The sequence below is a fragment of the Mus caroli genome, unplaced genomic scaffold, assembly GCF_978045245.1.
Source record: "Mus caroli unplaced genomic scaffold, Mus_caroli_1 scaffold_11, whole genome shotgun sequence".
Lineage (NCBI taxonomy): Eukaryota > Metazoa > Chordata > Mammalia > Rodentia > Muridae > Mus > Mus caroli.
In genome coordinates, this window is record NW_028227266.1 from 17,374,853 (window position 1) to 17,395,831 (window position 20,979).

Sequence of the window (20,979 nt, forward strand, 5' to 3'; positions counted from 1 at the left end):
TATAGTAATTGGAAGTTTTGCTTGGTATAGTTAGCTAGCTGGCATCTGTGATCTCAGAGACTGCAGCATATCTCTCCAGGCACTCCTGGCTTATAGAGTCGCCATTGAAAAGCCAAGTATAATACTAATAGGTCTGTCTTTATATGTTACTTAGTCTTTTCTCCTTGCAGCTTTTAATATTCTTTTTTCTTAATTGGTTGGTGAACGATGATATGTGCATCATTGAAGACAAATAAGCCCTTTCCTTCCAAAGTTGTTTTATTCACAGTGATTCATCACAGCAATAGTAACCCCCTATCTTACTCAGGGTTTCTATTCCTGCACAAACATCATGACCAAGAAGCAAGTTGGGGAGGAAAGGGTTTATTCAGCTTATAATTCCTTACTGCTGTTTATCACCAAGGAAGTCAGGACTGGAACTCAAACAGGTCAGGAAGCAGGAGCTGATGTAGAGGCTATAAAGGGATGTTCTTTACTGGCTTGCTTCCCCTGGCTTGCCCAGCTTGCTTTCTTATAGAACCCAAGACTACTAGCCCAGAGATTGTCCCACCCACAAAGGGCCTTTCCCCCTTGATCATTAATTGAGAAAATGCTTTACAGTTGGATCTCATGGAGGCATTTCCCCAACTGAAGCTCCTTTCTCTGTGATAACTCCAGCTGTGTCAAGTTGACAAAAAACTAGCCAGTACACCCTCTAAGACAGTAACCCTCAAAAAACGTGTTGCCTTACCAAGTTAGACATGGGTTTAGAATTATGTCTATAAAAAAACCACATGATCATCTCCTTAGATGCTGAGAAAGCATTTGACAAAAATACAATACCCCTTCATGATAAAAGTCTTGGAAAGATCAGGAACTCAAGGCCAATACCTAAAAATAATAAAAGCAATATACAGCAAACCAGTAGCCAACACCAAACTAAATGGAGAGAAACTCTAAGCAATCCCACTAAACTCAGGGACTAGACAAGGCTGCCCACTTTCTCCCTACATATTCAATATAGTACTTGAAGTTCTAGCCAGAGCAATTCGACAACAAAAGGACATCAGGGGGATACAAACTGGAAAGGAAGAAGTCAAAATATCACTATCACAGTATATATAAATGACCCTAAAAATTCCACCAGAGAACTCCTAAACATGATAACCAGTTTCTGTGCAGTAGCTGGATATAAAATTAACTCAAACAAATCAATGGCCTTTCTCTACATAAAGGATAAACGGGCTGAGAAAGATAGGGAAACAACACCCTTCACAATAGTCACAAATTATATAAAATACCTTGGTGTGACTCTAACTAAGGAAGTGAAAGATCTGTATGATAAGAACTTCAAGTTTCTGAAGAAAGAAATTGAAGATCTCAGTAGATGGAAAGCTCTCCCATGCTCATGGATTGGCAGGATTAATATAGTCAAAATGGCTATCCTGCCGAAAGAAATCTACAGATTCAATGCAACCCCCATCAAAATTCCAACTCATTTCTTCTCTGAGTTAGAAAGGGCAATTTACAAATTTATCTGGAATAATAAAAACCCTAGGATAGCAAAAACTATTCTCAAAAATAAAAGAACTTCTGGTGGAATCACCATGCCTGACATTAAGCTGTACTAACAGAGCAACTGTGATGAAAACTGCATGGTACTGGTACAACAACAGACAGGAAGATAGATCAATGGAATAGAACCAGAAGACCCAGAAATGAATACACACACCTATGGTCACTTGATCTTTGACAAGGGAGCTAAAACCATCCAGTGGAAAAAAAGACAGCATTTTCAACAAATGGTGCTGGCACAACTGGCGGTTATCATGTAGAAAAATGAGAATTGATCCATTCTTATCTCCTTGTACAAAGCTCAAGTGTAAGTGGATCAAAGAACTCCACATAAAAGCAGAGACACTGAAATTTATAGAGGAGAAAGTGGGAAAAAGCCTCAAAGATATGGCCACTGGGGGAAATTCCTTAACAGAACAGCAATGGCTTATGCTGTAAGCTCAAGAATTGACAAATGGAACCTCATAAAATTGCAAAGCTTCAGTAAGGCAAAAGATACTGTCAATACGACAAAAAGGCCACCAACAGAGTGGGAAAGGATTTTTACCAATCCTAAATCTGATAGGGGACTAATATCCAATATATACAAAGAGCTCAAGAAGCTGGACTCCCAAAATTCAAATAACCCCATTAAAAAATGGGGCTCAGATCTAAACAAAGAATTCTCAACTGAGGAATACCAAATGTCTGAGAAGCACCTGAAAAAAGGTTCAATATCCTTAATCATCAGGGAAATGCAAATCAAAACAACCCTGAGATTCCACCTCACACCAGTCAGAATGGCTAAGATCAGAAATTCAGGTGACAGCAGATGCTGGCAAGGATGTGGAGAAAGACGAACACTCCTCCATTGCTGGTGAGATTGCAAGCTTGTACAACCACTCTGGAAATCAGTCTTGCCATTCCTCAGAAAATTGGACATAGTACTACCAGATGATCCAGCAATACCTCTCCTGGGCATATATCCAGAAGATGTCCCAACCAGTAATAAGGACACATGCTCCACTATGTTCATAGCAGCCTTATTTATAATAGCCAGAAGCTGGAAAGAACCCAGAGTCCCTCAACATAGGAATGGATACAGAAAGTGTGGTACAGTCACATAATGGAGTACTACTCAGCTATTAAAAACAATGAATTTATGAAATCCTTAGGCAAATGGATGTATCTGGAGGATATCATCCGGAGTGAGGTAACCCAATCACAAAAGAAGTCACTTGATATGCCCTCACTGATAAGTGGATATTAGCCCAGAAACTTAGACTACCCAAGATACAATTTGCAAAACACATGAAAATCAAGACGAAGGAAGACCAACATGTGGATACTTCATTTCTCCTTAGAGTAGGGAACAAAATACAGATGGAAGGAGTTACTGAGACAAAGTTTGGAGCTGATATGAAAGGATGGACCATCCAGAGACTGCTCCAACCAGGGATACATTCCATAAACAGTCACCAAACCCAGACACTATTGCATAGGCCAGCAAGATTTTGCAGAAAGGACCCTGATATAGCTGTCTCCTGTGAGGCTATGCCAGGCTATGCTATCCTGGCAAATACAGAAGTGGACGCTCACAGTCATCTATAGGATGGAACACAGGGACCCTAATGGAAGAGCTAGAGAACGTACCCAAGGAGCTGAAGGTGTCTGCAACCCTATAGATGGAATTACAATAAGAACTAACCAGTACCCCCAGAGCTCGTGTCTCTAGCTGCATATGTAGCAGAAGATGGCCTAGTCGGCCATCATTGGGAGAGAGGCCCCTTGGTCTTGCAAATTTTAAATTCCCCAGTACAGGGGAACACCAAGGCCAAGAAGTGGGAGTGGGTGGGTAGGGGAGCAGGGTGAGTGGGGGCAGAGGGATATAGGGGACTTTTGGGATAGTATTTGAAATGTAAATGAAGAAAATATCTAATAAAAATTTTTAAAAAAGAAAAATCACACATCTCTATACAAAACATGGCCTTGTTAAAATAATTCTTGTTACTGGTACTTACAGTAAGCTTATTCTTAATGCCCAGTTAAGGATTCTAATTCCTTAATTTACTATGTATGGAAATTTCAAACACATTCTCGCTTTGCTGTTTTCTGTGATTTATATCATTTGAGTATCACTTATTGCTTCTGTTAGTTACAGATTGAATACGTTTTCCCTCTTTTCCCCCCATATAGTAAATGACTCAAGTATCAAATTAAGAATAATCCCTATGTCATTTGCCTTTCTCTCTCCATAAACACAACTTTCCAATTCCAGAAAACTTTCATCATCTCCTCTATTTTCCTTCTGTTCGTGTGTGTGTGTGTGTGTGTGTATGTTTTAAATTTGTTATTATATGTATATGACTGTCTTGCCTGGATATATGTATGGGTCTGGTGCCCCAAGAGTTCCGAAGAGGCTGCTGGAGCCCTTGAACTGGAGTTAGGTATGATTGTAACCCAACCATGTGGATTCTGGGAACCAAACCCAGGCTTTCTGCAAAAACAATAACTGCTCATAATAGCCAAGCCACCTCTCCAGCCCCTCCTACTTACATTTTTGCTGTCAATTTAAATATTCCTTTTTCTAGTTTTCACTACTTCAATTCAAAGACAGAAAATAATACTTTCCTCTACTTCTACATACTAATCAAATCGTAATAATAAATGTATCTCCTTATATGGCTTAATAAGAAACAAGAAAGTACACTTGGGGGGTGGGGAGATGTGGGAAAGATAGCTCAGTAGTTAAGAGCACAGGTCCTCCAGAGGACCTGAATTCAGTTCCCAGCACACACATGGAGGCTCACAGCCATCTGTAACACCAATTCAAGGATCCAATGCACTCTTCTAGTCTCCTCCAGCACCAAGCATGAATGTGGTTGAAAGATATATATGCAGAAAAAACACCTATCTATACATATAATAAAACAATTTTTAAAAATAAGGTTTATTTTGAGAAGAATGTGGAGAACTTTAGTTTTATTCAGACTACTTCTTAGTAATATTGTTGAGACAAGATTTTGTAATGGCACCTGAAACTCCTGATCCTCCTACCCTTGCCTTCCTCCTGCTGAGGTGACAAGTGAGCTCCACCACATCCAACAATAATGCACTTTTCTTTTTTTGAGAAAAGTGTTGCTGAGGCTGCTGTTGGCTCAGTGGAGTGTTCGCACTGCTCTAGCAGAGGACTGGGATTCCATTTGGCTCCCTGCTTTCACAACTGCCTTCATCTAAAAAGGCATTCACCTCAACTGCATGAACACTTCGGATCTTCCAACTCCTCAAGAGGACTTAAGACCAAAATCCAACAGTGCAAAGTCTTTCCCTTTTGAAAAACAAAACAAAACAAACAAACAAACAAAATGGATCAGGTGGTGCTCACCCATGCAGCCCGAGGGCACTGCCACCTACTGGGTCGCCTGTAGGCCACCGCCTCTGAGGAGCAAAAGAACTACAAATCCCGAAGTCCTCTTGGGAAGACAAGGGAGGCAGTGACAGAGAGCACTTCTGCCTCCGGAATGACTGCTGCAGGTTCCAGCTCCGGTATTTTTGAAGCCTGACCATCTGAAAGACCTCCGTGGGGATACCCCCCACCTGAGTCATGAAATAGCATGCACCCAAAGAATCATGAGAGACCGTCTTGCTGCAAACACACGAGGTAGTTTAATGATGGAGCTCCGGGCCAACACGTATCTCGCGCAGGAGACAGGGGTGTCGACCACGAGGCTCAGAAGCTAGGGGTTTATATAGGAAAAGAGTGGGGGTAGGGGAAGAATTGGTGTGGCTTCACACAATTGGACAGTTTAAACAGCAAACTGTACATGCAGATCGAGGTAACAGCAGAGCATCTGGTTAACATTTAACCCATATCAGAAGGGCAGGGGATAGGGAGGCTCAGACATTCTTGTATGTCTTCCCTATCTTTATGGCTAGTTGGTTCCTGGGATGGCTTTACAGCCTTTGTTCTTTGCTCTAGGCCCAAAAAGTCCTCTTAACTAGCAAGCCGCATGAGTCATGGACCTTGAATTTTTTTATATCTTCTTTCACATCCAGTACCCGGACTTGAGTGGTAGGTCCAGTGCCAGAGGAGACATAGTCTTGCAGGTGCTTTGCACACTCAGCTTTTGACTTGCTTATCTTAAGTGGTGAGCCTAGGAATCCATGAAATAAACTGAATCCTGTTTATTCGTTCTGCTGTTTAGATTGTGGTTTCTTTTATCTTGGACACTGTCTCAATTCCAACAGTTGAGACATTGGGCTTTCTGTCCTGTCAGGATGGGTCCAGTGCACTGGAGTCCAGACCAGAATTGATATGAAAGACACTGGAGGTTGCTGGAGACCTAAGTCAGTGGTTAAGAGTTCTTTCCGGTGTTCTGGACAACTAACTATACTCTAACTGTAAATCTACCCACTCTCCCTCTTCCTTTCTCCAACTCTGGGGGAGGGGAGAGGAAGAGAAAGACGGCTCGGCAGACAAAGGTGCTTGCTGCCAGCTTTGGCAGCCTAAAGTCAATCACCAGGACCCACATGGTCAAGGGAGAGAACCAACTAGTCCTCAGACCACACACATACAAAAATGGATAAAGAGATACAATCCGGACTGGAGAGATGGCTCAATGGTTAAGAGCACTGACTGCTCTTCCAAAGGTCCTGAGTTCAATTCCCAGCAACCACATGGTGGCTCACAACCACCCGTAATGAGATCTGATGCTCTCTTCTGGTGCATCTGAGGACAGCTACAGTGTACTTACATATAATAATAAATAAATCAAGAGAGAGAGGGGGGGAGAGAGAGAGAGACAGAGAGAGAGAGAGAGACAGAGAGAGACACACACAGAGAGAGAGAGAGAGAGAGAGAGAGAGAGAGAGAGAGAGAGAGAGAGAGAAGACATACACTGAACAGAAAGTTAGTACATTATCAGAGCGAGCAGAAGAGAATCGCCACCCCACCCCGACCTCAGGGAAGGGGGATCCTTTTATAGCAGTTGAAGTTGTCTGGACTAGCTGAGCAGGGTTTATCTTGAGACAGTTGATCTTATAATGCCATTTGTTCTCCAGAGACTGGCCATTTGAGATGAAGTCCAGAACCATTAAGAGTTTGCCTGTGCTGGGCAGTGGTGGCACACGCCTTTAATCCCAGCACTTGGGAGGCAGAGGAATTTCTGAGTTTAAGACCAGCCTGGTCTACAGAGTGAGTTCAAGGACAGCCAGAGCTATACAGAAAAACCCTGTCTCGAAAAACCAAAACAAAAAACAAACAAACAAAAAGAGTTTGCCTATTTACTAAGGCTCTGCAAATCCTGGGTCAGCCCAGGATCCAAGCTGTTAAGGTCAGTTTGCTAGGAGTAATAACAAATATTTTTAAAAATATTTGTTAATGTATCTACTTCGTGTGTGTGTGTATGTTGCTGTGCAGAGCAGAGACCAACTTGAGTGAGTCTGTTCTTTTCTTTTACCGTAAGAGTCCCAGGGATTTAACTCAAGTCATTTGGCTTGGCAGAAAGCATCTTTAACCACCAAGTCAACTCACCACCTCTTTTTTTGTTTGTTTTGGTTTTGGTTTTTTCGAGAAAGGGTTTCTCTGTGTAGCCCTGGCTGTCCTGGAACTCACTCTGTAGATCAGGCTGGCCTCAAACTCAGAAATCTGCCTGCCTCTGCCTCCCAAGTGCTGGGATTAAAGATGTGTGCCACCACTGCCTGGCCTTTTTTTAATTTTATTTTTGCCTTTTGTATTTGGCCTTTCCTCCTTTATAACATGTTTGTGTGAAGTGTGTGTACACACGAGTGTGTATATAAGCTAGAAGAGAGCATGTGCTCTTCTAGAGAGGCATCGGAGGCACCAACATGGGTGCTAGGAACCCAACTCAGTTTCTCTGCAAAATCAAGTTCCCTCCCTTAACATGCTGAGTCCTCCTTACCGCCTTTTAAAATTCTTAGCCTTTTTTCCATATATTTTCTCCATAATATGGTTTTGTCTGTAAACTGTGGGTATTTTCTCTTTGAACATCAATCATGTGTCATCCCATGAGTTCAGGTTCGTACTTACATATCATTGATGCCAGGCAATCTCCACTACACAGGAGTACCTAAAGATTTTTTTCAGGCTGGCGAGATGGCTCAGCGGGTAAGAGCACTGACTGCTCTTCCAAAGGTCCTGAGTTCAAATCCCAGAAACCACATGGTGGCTCACAACCATCCGTAATGAGATCTAACGCCCTCTTCTGGAATGTCTGAAGACAGCTACAGTGTACTTACATATGATAAATAAATAAATCTTTAAAAAAAAAAAAGATTTTTTTCCTAGTAAAACTTTTTGAGCACTTATTTTTTTTGGAGGTGCCCATGTATGGAGTTAATAACGTTAACTTAGGTCAGGGATAGTGACAATGCCTAATTCCAGGATTTCTGAGGCAGAGATAGGCAGATCTCTATGAGTTTAAAGCCAGTGAGCTCCAGGTCTAGGTAAAAGCCTGTCTCAAGAAACTAATTACAGAAAATAACTAATAGGCACTGGGGAAAGCACAATGGGTATGAATGCTTGCTCGAAGAATAAAGGCCTGGAGTCCCCAGCATCCACTAAAAAGGTGGGACTGGCTACAATGTGGGGCTCCTTCTTGTAAAGCTTCTTAGCTACTGCCATGAATGTTTATGTCCACTGCAGCCTGACAGTACCTGCATCAACAGCACAATGTTGCTACCTGCATAGGCTTTTGTGCTTCCTTGAATCCTACAGCTTTGTCAGGCCCACCTTCTAACTCACCAGTAGTACAGTGACAGCGTCCAAGATGACCTTCCTCTGTAACTCTTTCACCGTTTGGCTTCTTAGCTTCTCCTTTGTTTTTGAAGATTTTTGGTTTTTGTTTTGTTTGAGACAGGGTTTCTCTGTGTAGCCCTAGCTGTCTTGGAATTTCCTCCTTAAACAAGGCTGGCCTCAAACTCCAGAGACCCACCTGCCTCTGCCTCCCAAGTGCTGGGAGTGTATGCCACCACTGCACGGGTGTTTTTGTTTGAGACGAAGATGAAAGGCCTGCCCTATCCCTGTGCATTACATGCATGTCAGAATCTTCAGGTCCCCTGGTTTTTTATTTTGTTTTTTTTTAAGATTTAGCTGAGTGTAGTATTAACTTTAATCACAGCATACAACAGATCTCTGAGTTTGAGACCAGCCTGGTCTAGTGAGTTCCTGGCTAGACCCTGTCTCAATCAATCAATCAAGTCTGTGTTTTTATCTTAAGTTACTTTTCTATTGCTGTGAAGAAACACTATGACCAAAGAAAGTTTTAAAAGAAAGCATTTAATTCTGGGCTTTGCTTATCGTTTCAGAGGTTGAATATACAACCGACATGACAGGAAGCGTGGTGGCAGGTATGGCACTGGACCAGCAACTTACATATTAAGACAACCCACGAGGCATAAAGGCTAGGCCTGGTACGGGATTTTGAAACCTAAAAGCCCACCTTCAAGTGAGACACCTCCTCCAACAAGGCAACACCTCCTAACCATTTCCTAAACAGCTTCACTAACTAAAAACCAAGTATTCAAATGGATGAGACTGCGGAAGCCATTTTAATTCAAACCACCACATTTCACACCCTAGTCCCCGTAGGCCTGTAGCTGTCTCATAATGCAAAAATGCACTTAATCCAACCTCCAAAGCCCCATAGATCTTAGTCTCAAGGCTCTCCTATAAAATCAAAAGCAATTTTTTTTCTACTATACAATGGTATAGAATATACATTACCATTTCAAGAGAGAGAAAAGGTAGCATAGTAGAGAAATATTAACCAAACAAAACTGAAACCTGGCAGACCAAATTCAAATCCCAACACTCTATGTCCTATGCCAAAGAGTGGAAAAAGAAAGGATTATCTTTAGATCTCCCAACCCTTGGAGCTTTGGTGACATCAGCTCTTTGACCTGGTTCCACTCAGTGCTGCTCTCAACAGACATCCTATGGCCCTGGCATCTCCAAAATCCTGAGCTTTCTAACACAATCCAGGCTTCACTTACTCAGCTTCACACAATGGCCTCTTCGGGCCTCCAAACAAGGACTCCTGTGCCAAAACCCTGGCTTCCTCAGCTTTCCTTACCAGAGAAGAAGATTCAACCCCTTTATTCCTGACTTCATGACTCTAAATACAGAGACACTTGGTCAGTTCTGATTGGGCTGGGAAACCTGGCTCATTCCTTGAATTAAACCTGCATAAGCTTTGATTTGTTGCTTTCCTTTAATGAATAAGTTTTCCTTTGCTTTAGAAAATCCCTTAAGCATTTCCTATTCATAAGTTGGATGTTTGGCTGGGTGGAGTCTTGCCCCAAGAGAACAACTCCCTTTATTCCATTTTATACGAGGCCTTTCTTTAAACTCTTCATCTCTTTAAGTACAAGATTTGACCCCAACATTAAATTTCCCAGTGCTCTTTTCCTTCACATTTTGTACTTTTTTTTTTTTGTTCCACTTGCTCTTTTCATTGTAGATCTGCATAAGAGTAATCACAAATAATTCTGTCTTACTGCTCTATTGCTGTGGAGAGATACAATGACCAAGACAATTTAAAAAGCATTTGAGGGCTTGCTTATAGTTTCAGAAGGTGTATATATGACCATCATGACTGGAAGCAGGGCAGCAAGCAGGCATGGCATGGTACTAGAGCAACTCAGTTTACAACTGATTCACAAGTTGGAAGCAAAAGGTGAGCCTAGCATGGGTTTTGAAACCTCACAGTGACACACCTCCCCAACAAGGCCTCCTAATCCTTCCCCAAAACACAACTACCAAGCACTCAAATATGAGACCATAGGGCCATTCCCATTCAAACCACATACCTGTCATGTTCATATGAATGTATGTATGTATGTATGTATATATGTATGAGCACCAAATAACTGGTGTCTGTGGGGGTAAAAGGGAGTTGGGGCACTGATTGTGAACTATTAGGTAGGTGGTGGGAACTGGGTCCAGATCCTTCCTCTCCAAGATCAACAATTGTTCTTAACCACTGAGCAATCTCTCCAGCCCCACTTTTTGACACTCTTACACGTGTATAATGCATTCTGGTCACTTTCACAGCGCATTATATCTCTATCTCAGTATCACTGAACTCCTTTCCAACAAGTCCCTTCTATGTTTGTGCATGTGAACGCCCCAAAACCAATGCAATTGTTTCATGAGTGTAGGTGGGAGCTAATTACTGAAGCATGGACAAATTACAGGTAAATACACTACTGAGAAAAATGACTTCTCTCCTAGCCATCACTAAGCTCCTTAGAGGTTTTTGTTTCTTGAGTTCTTGGCTGCTGCAATTAATCTCATCAATATACAACATTGGCAGCCAGAGTTCCCTCATAGTATTCAGAAGGTAGGTTGTGCCCCAGAACTCAAACTGTTAAGTAGACCACCTATATGAAGAATGCCCATCCAGTTGTGTTCTCCTGGAACTCAAGGAATTGTCTTTTGATAAAGCTGAGGAGGGGGGGATTTCTCCTCAGGCTATGGCCTTTGACATATCAGTGTATATTAAGTATTAGCTGCCGGGAGTTGGTGGCGAACGTCTTTAATCCCAGCACTTGGGAGGCAGAGGCAGGCGGATTTCTGAGTTCGAGGCCAGCCTGGTCTACAAAGTGAATTCTCGGGAAAAAAAAAAGTATTAGCCAATGGAGACTGGAGAGATGATGCAATAGTTAATATCACTTACTACTCTTGTAGAGGACCTGGGTTCCATTCCCAGTATTCACATCAGGTTCACAACTACCTGTAATATCAGCTCCAGAGCGTCTTATGCTTTCCTCTAAGCCTCTTCAGAGACCTGCATTTATGGAGTACACATAAATTCATGCAGGCACACGTGTTGTCTGCATACCATGTTAACAGTATCAGTACTCAAGTAGCATAGTTGGTGTGACCACCTTTAATCCCACCACTCAGGAGACAGAAGCAGGCTGATCTCTAAATTCAAGGCTAGCCTGGTCTACTGAATGAGTTCCAGGACAGCCAGTACTACACAGAGAAACCTTGTCTCAACAAACAAACAAAACAACAAAAAAATGATTGAGATGACTCAGCAGCCAAGACTGCTCTTTCAGAAAACCAGCATTTAGTTCCCAGCACCATTGTTGGTTGGCTCAGAAGGCCAATCACCTCTTCTAGCCCCTTTGGGCATCCCTACACATGGGAAAGACACACACACACACACACGAGATAATAAAATGAAAAAATATGACATGCAGAATGGCATTTTATTCAGTCATAAAGACAAAAATTAGGTAATTTGTAGGGAAAATGATGGAACCAAAAATCTTACTAAGCAAAATAAGTCAGATCCAGACTGCAAAATAACTGTATTTTCTATCATGTTCAAAAAAAAAATTGTTTTTAAGACATGATAGTAGAGAACATGTGGGCTTTAGGGGCAGGAGACCAAAGGAAGGCAACACAAGCTAAAGATGTGTCTAATAATAAGCAAAGTACATTATATACTCATCTGAAAATGTCACTGTGGCTCTAAAAAGTGTTCTTGCCTAGCATGCACTAAGTTCCAGGTTAAATCTTCAACATCCAACACTCCCTAAGAATCATAGCATGTTGGGAGCAGAGGCAGGTCTCAAAGTTCTTCTTCATCTTTGACCACATAAGACACTAGACCCTCTCCCTCCCTTCTTCTCCCCTCCTCCCTCTCTCTCATGCAAAGGGAGAGGGAGGAGAGGGGGAGGGGGAGGGAGAAATGACAAAACAAACAGGAAAACTTTCCTAAAACATGCAAGTGGCCAGTAAGTGTAAAAAAAAAGAGAGAGAGAGAAGCTGGAGAGATGGCTAAACAGGTACTTACTGTTCTTACAAAGGACTCATTTAATTGCCAGTAGCCAAGTAGTTAATTAGCTTACATCACCCTGTAATTCCAGCTTCCAGGGGACCTAACACACTCATCTGACTGCCTCAGGTATATGTATGCACTTGTACATATACAATGTGTGCACACACACAAACACATTAAGTTTAAAGTTATGCATGTCCTGTATTATTTGCAAAAAACGCCTGACAGAAGCAATATTTTAAAAAGGAAAAGTCATGGACTGAGAGGGTAGAATCTATCGCGGCAAGACAGGAAAGGCACGGTGGCTGGAGTGGTTATGCAGAAGCAGGAGCTTGTGGTGGAGATTTTGTCCAAAACTGTTGGCAGGTACAAGACCAATGCCTAGCCACAGCCTTCAAAAACAGTGCCACCAGCTTGGGGAGAGGCACATGTCCAAACTCACAGGCTTATAGGGGACAATTCACTTTCAAACAACACTGCTTTCAAACAAAATTCAATCCGGCTTCAATTATGCTACACTGGCTGCTCTTCCAGAGGACCTGAGATCCATTTTTAGCAGCCACACGGAGGCTCCTAAGTGACTGTAAGGCCAGTCCCAGAAGACCTGATGCCCTCTTCAGACCTTCTTGGGCCACAGGCATGGATCTGGTACACATACATACATACATTTAGGCAACACAAACACAAACCAAAACCTCTGCATTATATTATACTTGGAATCTGAAAAAAAATATATAGTCATGAAGTAAACCACAGCAGAGGCTGCCAGTGATTAAGGTTTAAGAGGAATAAGGAGATAACCATTTAAGAGTACAGACTTTCGGTTACGTCACCATTGTGACAACAGTGAACAATAATACACTGTCCACTGGAAACTGGCCGTGACATTTGGTGTTGGTAAAGTGACCAATTACGTTCCTGGCAAACAAAGCCTCTGTGAAGCCTAAAGCAGGCTTTCCTGGTCACACTGCAAGAGAAGTCCCTGCCGTATCCTTCACCATTTTCTGAGATATATATGAACATTCTTTTCCAGGGACTATTCAACTATATATCTTCCAATTTGCTAAAACATTACATGCTTCCATAGCAAATATAAAATATTTCTATGTAGACCAGCAAGTTGGCTCAGCAGGTAGAGATGCTTACCTCCAAGTTCAACTACCTAAGTTCAATTCCCAGGACCCAAAAGATGGAAGGAGAAAGCCAATTCCTGAGTTATGTCCCCAATGTGTCATGCTGCATACCCCAACACCAAATAAAACTGTACTATACAAAAATAACTGTGTCAGATGGGAGATATGTTTAGTTTGGATCTAGGTTCAGTAGACAAAAATCAGTGCCAATTCTATCTGTATTCATATAATGTAGTTTTTTTTTAATCTTTCAGAATTGTAAGCTAAAAGTATGTGAACTCCACGAGACCCTCTCTCAAAAACTAAATAAACTCAATTCTGTCTAAGAATTATTTTTAAAATAAAGCTTGATAAGTCTACTGCAAGATTTCTTATACTGTACCATGTGAAATTAAATACAAAGTACTCTCTGGCTTTTATGTAGAATGTTTCAAATAAAATTACTAGATCCAGTTGGTCTCAAGTCTAGTTCAAGTACAATTCCCTTAGTTATTTTAAAACTAAATGTTAATCTCAATTTATTGTCAAAAAGAGTGCTAAAATAGTCTTATACTCCATCATGCTATTTCTCTCTTCATACAATAATATTTGCTTTCTACACTTAAGTATTCTATTTCTAGGCTATCTTTACAATCATCACACCATTGCAATGAAGGAACCATCTTACCTCTTTCTTGGGGGGGGGGGGTGTCTATTTATGCCCTAAAAAATGAAATGAATCACTTATTGGCAGCACAGAGAAGTCTTTCTAAACATTATCAGTCAAGCATAGTGGGTCATTACTGAAGCTACAACACATGAGAGGTTAATGCTGTAGGATCATTAGTTTGATGTCAGTTTGGGCTACACAGTGAGTTCAAGGCCAAGCCTGGACTACACAGCAAGACCCTGTCTCAACGTCAAATAATTATTATTCATTAAGACAATTTCAATCTCCTGGTCACTTCATAATGTAACTTTTAAAAGAACCATAAAAACTGTGATCAAGATTGATTTTATAAATGGGAGGCAAAGATGGTTTATGCTATACTGAATGAACAAAATGAAAGAAAAGTCCATATTATAGGAGATGTACAGGATCATGTAACATCATACAATATCAACTGATGGTTAAGTCAATAAACTTGATAGAAATATATTTCATCATGACAGCACATGAAAAACAAATTCAGTTTTCATTCAGTTACAAAGCTCAAACTTCTCAAGGGCAGGTTTACGTACCTACCTTTCCTTCTTATATTCAGGAAATACTGGGAAAAGCCTAGCTGGAGCAATCAGGGTAAGAAAAAAGTCACCCAAATAAGAAAAGTAAAATTGTTTCAGGTTAACAGGGCATCCATGAAAAAAAAATTATAAAAACTCATAAAACATAAGACTTTCAAGTCAACAGTATCTTTACATACTACAAATTTAAAAAGCAAAATATTATACAACATATAAAACTACATAAAATGATAGAGAACAAAGTTAAACAGGAAAAATCTAAACTACCATGAACAAGACCATAAACAATTTGCAAGGTATGCCACACACATTGAGAGAATTACCATTGTTACAATGTCCATCCTGCCCAAAGTGCTTTGTAGATTACCACTGCATTAACAATTCTAAAGGCATTTTCCCCCACAGGCTTAAAAAAAAAAAAAAAAGTCATAAGAAATCAAAACCTTTCAGTTAAGCCCAAAAGGACTTAAATAAAAACAAAAATTCTAGGCTTAACAATGTATTACAGGGCTAGAGATGTCCACTTAGTATGAAGTTTGATAAGCACTGAGCGTGCAAAGTATGGTGGTACATGCCTAGAATCATACTAGGAGATAAAGGCAAGATCAAAAGTCCAAGGTCATTAGGTCATTCTTGATCATTTAGTTAATCTCAAAGGCAGTCTAAGCTCCAATAAACCTTGTCTTAAGAAAGAACAGCAAAAACAAGACCAGTATATAGGCAGAAATCAAACAGTATAATACTGATACAAACAATATAAATAAATTGTTTACAAATAAGCATATAGTCAATGGCAGGCATAGGGGCACATAACTTTAATTCCAGCACTCTGGGAGGCAGACAGGTAGATCTCTGTGAGTTCCGGGCTCTACATAGCAGGTTCTAGGCCAGCCAGATTATAAAGATATTATCCAAAAAACAAACAAATAAAACAATAAAAGCCCTTTATGTGGTCCACATAATTTCAACAATGAAGTTAGAACTATAGCTTGATGGTAGAGCACCTGCCTAGCATCCTTGAGGCCACAAATTCAATTCCTAGCACCAAAACAGAAACTGTAACAGTATACTAAAACAAAAACAGTATACACATAGATAAGCTTAGGGGGGTTAAAAAAGAAAAGGAAATCAAATAATAGTAAAAGAAATACAGTTAAGTTGGATAGGCTGGCTCAAACCCAAAATCTCAGCACTCAAAAGGTCTGGGGAAGAAATACTGCTCCAAGTTTAATGCCAGCCTGCTCTATGCTATCATGGATTACATAGTTAGGTTACCACAAACAAACAAAACCCTGAAAGTAAAATCTAAAACTGTAACATAATGAAACTCCAAGAATGCTTCCAGACACACCAGCAAAGAATTTTAGAGCTGACATGAAAATTATGGGCATTAAAAGCAAAAATAAAGAATTAAGGCCATATCAAACTAAAGATTCTGTATAGCAATAAAAAAAAAAACTGAAAAAGCATGTACACAGCCAAAAAAAATCTGTAAACCATATATATATTACAATGGGTCTACGTCTAAAACACGGTAACTCAGGTAACTTCACAGCAAATACACAGATCTTGATTTAAAAATTGATAAATTACTGAAATCAGTATTTTAGTAGTGATATACAAACGGCGTACTAGAAAAATGCAAATCAAAGCTGAAGATACCAACTCACATTTTTAAATGGAATACAGGAAGGAAAAAGTAAGAATAAAGCAATAAAGAGACTAGGTACATCACTGGGAATATAAATTGGCAGTTGTTACATACACACTGACATATCTATCATTACAATAACAAAGTCACTTTTGGGATTGTATCTGAGAGCATAAGGTCATGAATTTAAAGAGATAGCTACATTCACTATGTAGCAATACTAACAAGCAAGGTATAGAAACTAACTATCCATAGAGACCAAAGGATAATTAGATGTCTTAAAATAACTGACCATAACACAGTTCCACCTTGAGAACAGTATGTAGATTGATATACGCCAGCTAGGCATGAAGGCACATGCCTATAACTCTAGCAGTAAGTCTGAGGCAAAAAGGTTGCGAGTTTGAGGTCAGTCTGAGCTACAGCAAGACCCTGTCACAAAAATAAAAAAGCTAAGTAGAGTTAATACAGATACTACAAGAAGCAAAGCCTAAAGAAAAGCTGAACTCCAAGCAGAGAATGGAATGGCTACCAAAGACTTAGAACTTAGAGTAAGGGATTGTATTGGTCAGATCCAAACCTACTTGTGTTAAGAACTTGAACACTATTGTAAAACATGATGGTTTTTTCAGTGCTAATGAAGTTTATACTTAAAACAGTAGAAAGAGCCAGGTATGGTGGCTTGCACCTGTAATCTATGCACTCAGAAGGCGGGGCCTGGACTGCCATGAGCTAGGGACCGGTCTAGGCTACATAACTTTCATGTTATACTGGGCCAGAAAGTGAGACTGTCTCCAAAAGAAAAGAGGGAAAAAACAACAACAACATAGGGACCGGTGCACGACACAACAAATAAAGTAACAAGTAATGAGGAGATGGGAGTTTGTGTCCATTAGTTCACGATGCCAACATGGGACATAGAACAGATACTAGGTAAAAACAACAGTTTCAATCACATCAAACAGGAATATTTTAAAAAGGAAAACCAACAATGGAATTGAAGTCATAAAAATACACAAATGGAGAAATATTCAAAGTTCATATAGAAGCACCCAAGAAATCCAAGTGTTGCCATCCAAGACACTGAAGCAAATCCCCTATTACACGCATGTAGCTTGTGTTCAGTCTGTAAACACCACATATTGTCAAATGTAAAAAGTTACTTCCCGAACTTCAGTAAGACATTTCTCAACTGTGAGACCATACCTGAACACAGAGACATTTCTACATGTCTTGCATCAACACTCATAGAAACACTAAAGGTTTTCGTTCCCTATATTACAAACCTTCAGTTCATACATATATCATGAAATTTTGATTTCTCCCACAATCCTTAAACTCAGAGCATCCTCAGAATGAGTTGTTTTTACAGCACATAGCAACCGAATTGTTTTTAAACATTGCTTATTAATAAGACTTGTATAGACTATAAATTTTGATTGCAAATGATGGATCAAGGGCTATCAATTTTCTGAATCCCTTACATTCAAAGGTTCTCCCCCCAGTGGGGAGTTTCATGTTCATTAGCATCAGCAGAAGTAGTGAAGTTTTCCCCACATTCCTTATATTCATATGGTTTCTCTCCTGTGTGTTTCCGTAAATGTTTATTAAGGCCTGAGTGCTCTGTAAAGGCTTTTCCACAGTACTGACATACATAGGGTTTCTCTCCAGTGTGAATTCGCATGTGAACTCTAAGGTATGAGGACCACAAAAATGACTTTCCACATATTATACACTGAAAAGGCTTCTCTCCAGTGTGAGTTCGCATGTGAACTGGAAGGTAAGAAGAACACGTAAATGTTTTCCCACATACTGTACACTGAAAGGGTTTTTCTCCAGTGTGAATTTTCAAATGCACATTAAGATAAGACGAAGAAGCAAAGGCTTTCCCACAGTGGTCACATTCAAAGGGTTTCTCTCCTTTGTGACTTCTTATATGTGCAATAAGGCCTGAGGAAGTGCTAAAGGCTTTTCCACATTCTTGGCATGCATAGGATTTCTCCCCAGTGTGATTTCGTAAATGGATGGTAAGGCCTGAACGAGCAGTGAAGTCTTTCCCACAGTAACTGCATTTATAGGGTTTTACTCCAGTGTGAATTCGGAAGTGGGTCTCAAGGGATGAAGAGTTTCTAAAAGATTTAGTGCATACCTTACACTGAAAGGGTCTCTCAGAACTGTGAGTTTTTATGTGTACAGTAAGCTGAGCGAAGCTAATAAAGCCTTTGCCACACTCCTTACATTCATAGGGCCTTTCACCAGTGTGTGTTCTTATGTGTTTAGTAAGGCATGAGCGCTCAGGGAAAGTTTTCCCACACTCTTTACATTCATATGGTTTCTCTCCGGTGTGAGTTCGCATATGAATACGAAGATAAGAAGATCGTGTAAATGTTTTGTCACACTGATTACACTCAAAGGGTTTCTCTCCAGTGTGAGTTCTTAAATGTCCAACAAGAGATGAGGAATGAGCCAAGGCTTTCCCACACTGATAACATTCAAAGGGCTTCTCTCCTGTATGAATTCTTATATGTTCAACAAGGCCGGAAGATGTACTGAAGGCTTTCCCACACTCCTTACACTCATAGGGCTTCTCACCATTGTGAATTAGTACATGCTTAGTAAGGCCTGAACGTGCAGTGAAGTCTTTCCCACAGTAATTACATTTGTATGGTTTTATTCCAGTGTGAATTCGAAAGTGAGTCTTAAGGCATGAGGAATTTCTAAAGGTCCTTGCACATACTTTACACCGGAAGGGCTTCTCACCAGTGTGAGTTTTTATATGTTCAGTTAGTTGAGCAAAGCTGGTGAAGGCTTTCTCACATTCTGTACATGGATAGGGCCTCTCTCCAGTATGTTTCCGTAAGTGTATGGTAAGCCAAGAACGGCCACTGAATGCTTTCCCACATACTTTACATTCATAGGGCTTTTCACCTGTATGAGTTCGTATGTGACCTAGCAGGTAAGAGGAACGTGTGAATGCCTTCCCACATATGTTACACTCAAAGGGCTTCTCTCCAGTATGAGTTCTCAAGTGTGTAGTAAGGTAAGAGGAAGACGCAAAGGCATTCCCACACTGGTCACACTGATACGGCTTCTCTCCCGTATGACTTCTCATATGCTCTGTAAGACGTGAGGGTTGAATAAAGGTTTTCCCACATTCCTTACACTCGTAAGACTTCTCTCGAGTGTGTTGTCGGAGATGCACAATTAAGCTTGAGCGCTCACTGAAGGCTTTCCCACATTCCTTACAGTCATAGGGTTTCTCCACAGTGTGGCTTTGCATATGGATATTAAGGTACACAGGATGTGTAAAAAATTTTTCACATTTCTTACATTCATAGTATCTTTTTTCAGTGGGAATCACATGCCCACCATGGCTTATAGGATGAGTAAAAGCTTGTCCACACTCCTCTGATTTGTGGAGATTCTTTTCACGATGAGAAGAACTATGTGTCTGAAGTTCTAACTGATTAACGAAAGTTTCCCCACAGTCATTGCATTCAACAGATTTTTCCGGAGTGCACTTTTTCTGGGAAACATCTGGAGTCAAAATCAAAGGTTTTACACACTGGTTCAACTGGACAATGTTCTCTTCAGTAGAAGTTTCTTTAAGGAGTGGCTGAAAGTCTTTTCCATCTAAATTACACACAGAAGTGTTCTCTGTATTTGAAGTACTGTGAGTCTGAGGGCATGAATCTTCACTAAAAACTGTTCCAACTTGAACAGAGTCACCAGGTTCCCCTCCACTGCGTTCTCTTCCCTATTGATAAAAGATGATTAGATGATTAGATAAAAAGATGATTCCCTATTGGTAAAAAGATGATTAGAAGGTCAGGCTTGTACAGAAACTGGAATTCGGATGCTCTAAACCTCACAATACATTTGGGGCATCACTTTATGCTGAGTATCCTGACTTACTACTGTCCCAGCATTCTGGAAGCTGAAGCAAAGTGTCACAAGTGAAGGCTACCTTGAGTGGTAGTGTGCCTCTCTCTGAATAAAAAAAAAAAAGAAAAAAGAAAAGGAGTAATGGAAAAAGGAAAATTAAAGAGTTCCTTGCCTGTTGACAGCTAATTGTCTCACATCTTTCATTTGAATCTGTTTTTATTATTAAATTAAATTATTTTTATTATTAAATTTTCCCTGACCTTAGACATTAGGATCTTGTTGCCCCAACCCCTAACTGAGAAACTACAGACAACTGATGACTTCTGAGTTCAGGAGTGTGGCTCCTAGTAGGTCATTCCAGTGGATGGCCCTACATACACCAAGAAATGATTTGGCTAGCACAAATTCAAATTGATTCTAAAAAAGGATATAGCATTTGGGGGGGTGGGGAGGGCAAGATCTTGGAGGAGTTAGGAGAAGTGGGAGTTGATTATTATCAAAATAAGAGATATCCTCAAATAAAAATATTTCTTTAAAAAGAAATATCCTGGTGCTGGAGAGATGGTTTCAGGGTTAAAAGCATTTGTTGCTCTTCCAAAGGATCCAGGTTCGTTCCCAAGCACCCACACTGCAGCTCACAATTGTCTGTAACTCCTGTCCCAAGGAATCAGATGCCATTGTCTGTTCTCCAAGGGCACCCAAACTGCACATGGTGCACAGATGTATGTATGGGCAAAGC

At 40.5% G+C, this 20,979-nt stretch overlaps 1 protein-coding gene across 5 annotated transcripts in view; it reads right to left on the reverse strand.

The window, feature by feature from the left end:
• Positions 1-8,814: 8,814 nt before the first annotated feature.
• The window catches only part of LOC110302589 (uncharacterized), a 28,605-nt gene continuing 16,440 nt past the window's right edge, over positions 8,815-20,979 (reverse strand). For all 5 annotated transcript variants that reach the window (XM_085844436.1, XM_029481625.2, XM_085844434.1 and 2 more), the window contains exon 10: positions 8,815-20,112. In XM_085844436.1, the coding sequence (XP_085700562.1) occupies positions 17,842-20,112 (2,271 nt within the window). In that variant the 3' untranslated portion in view covers positions 8,815-17,841. The remainder of the gene's footprint in view (positions 20,113-20,979) is intronic.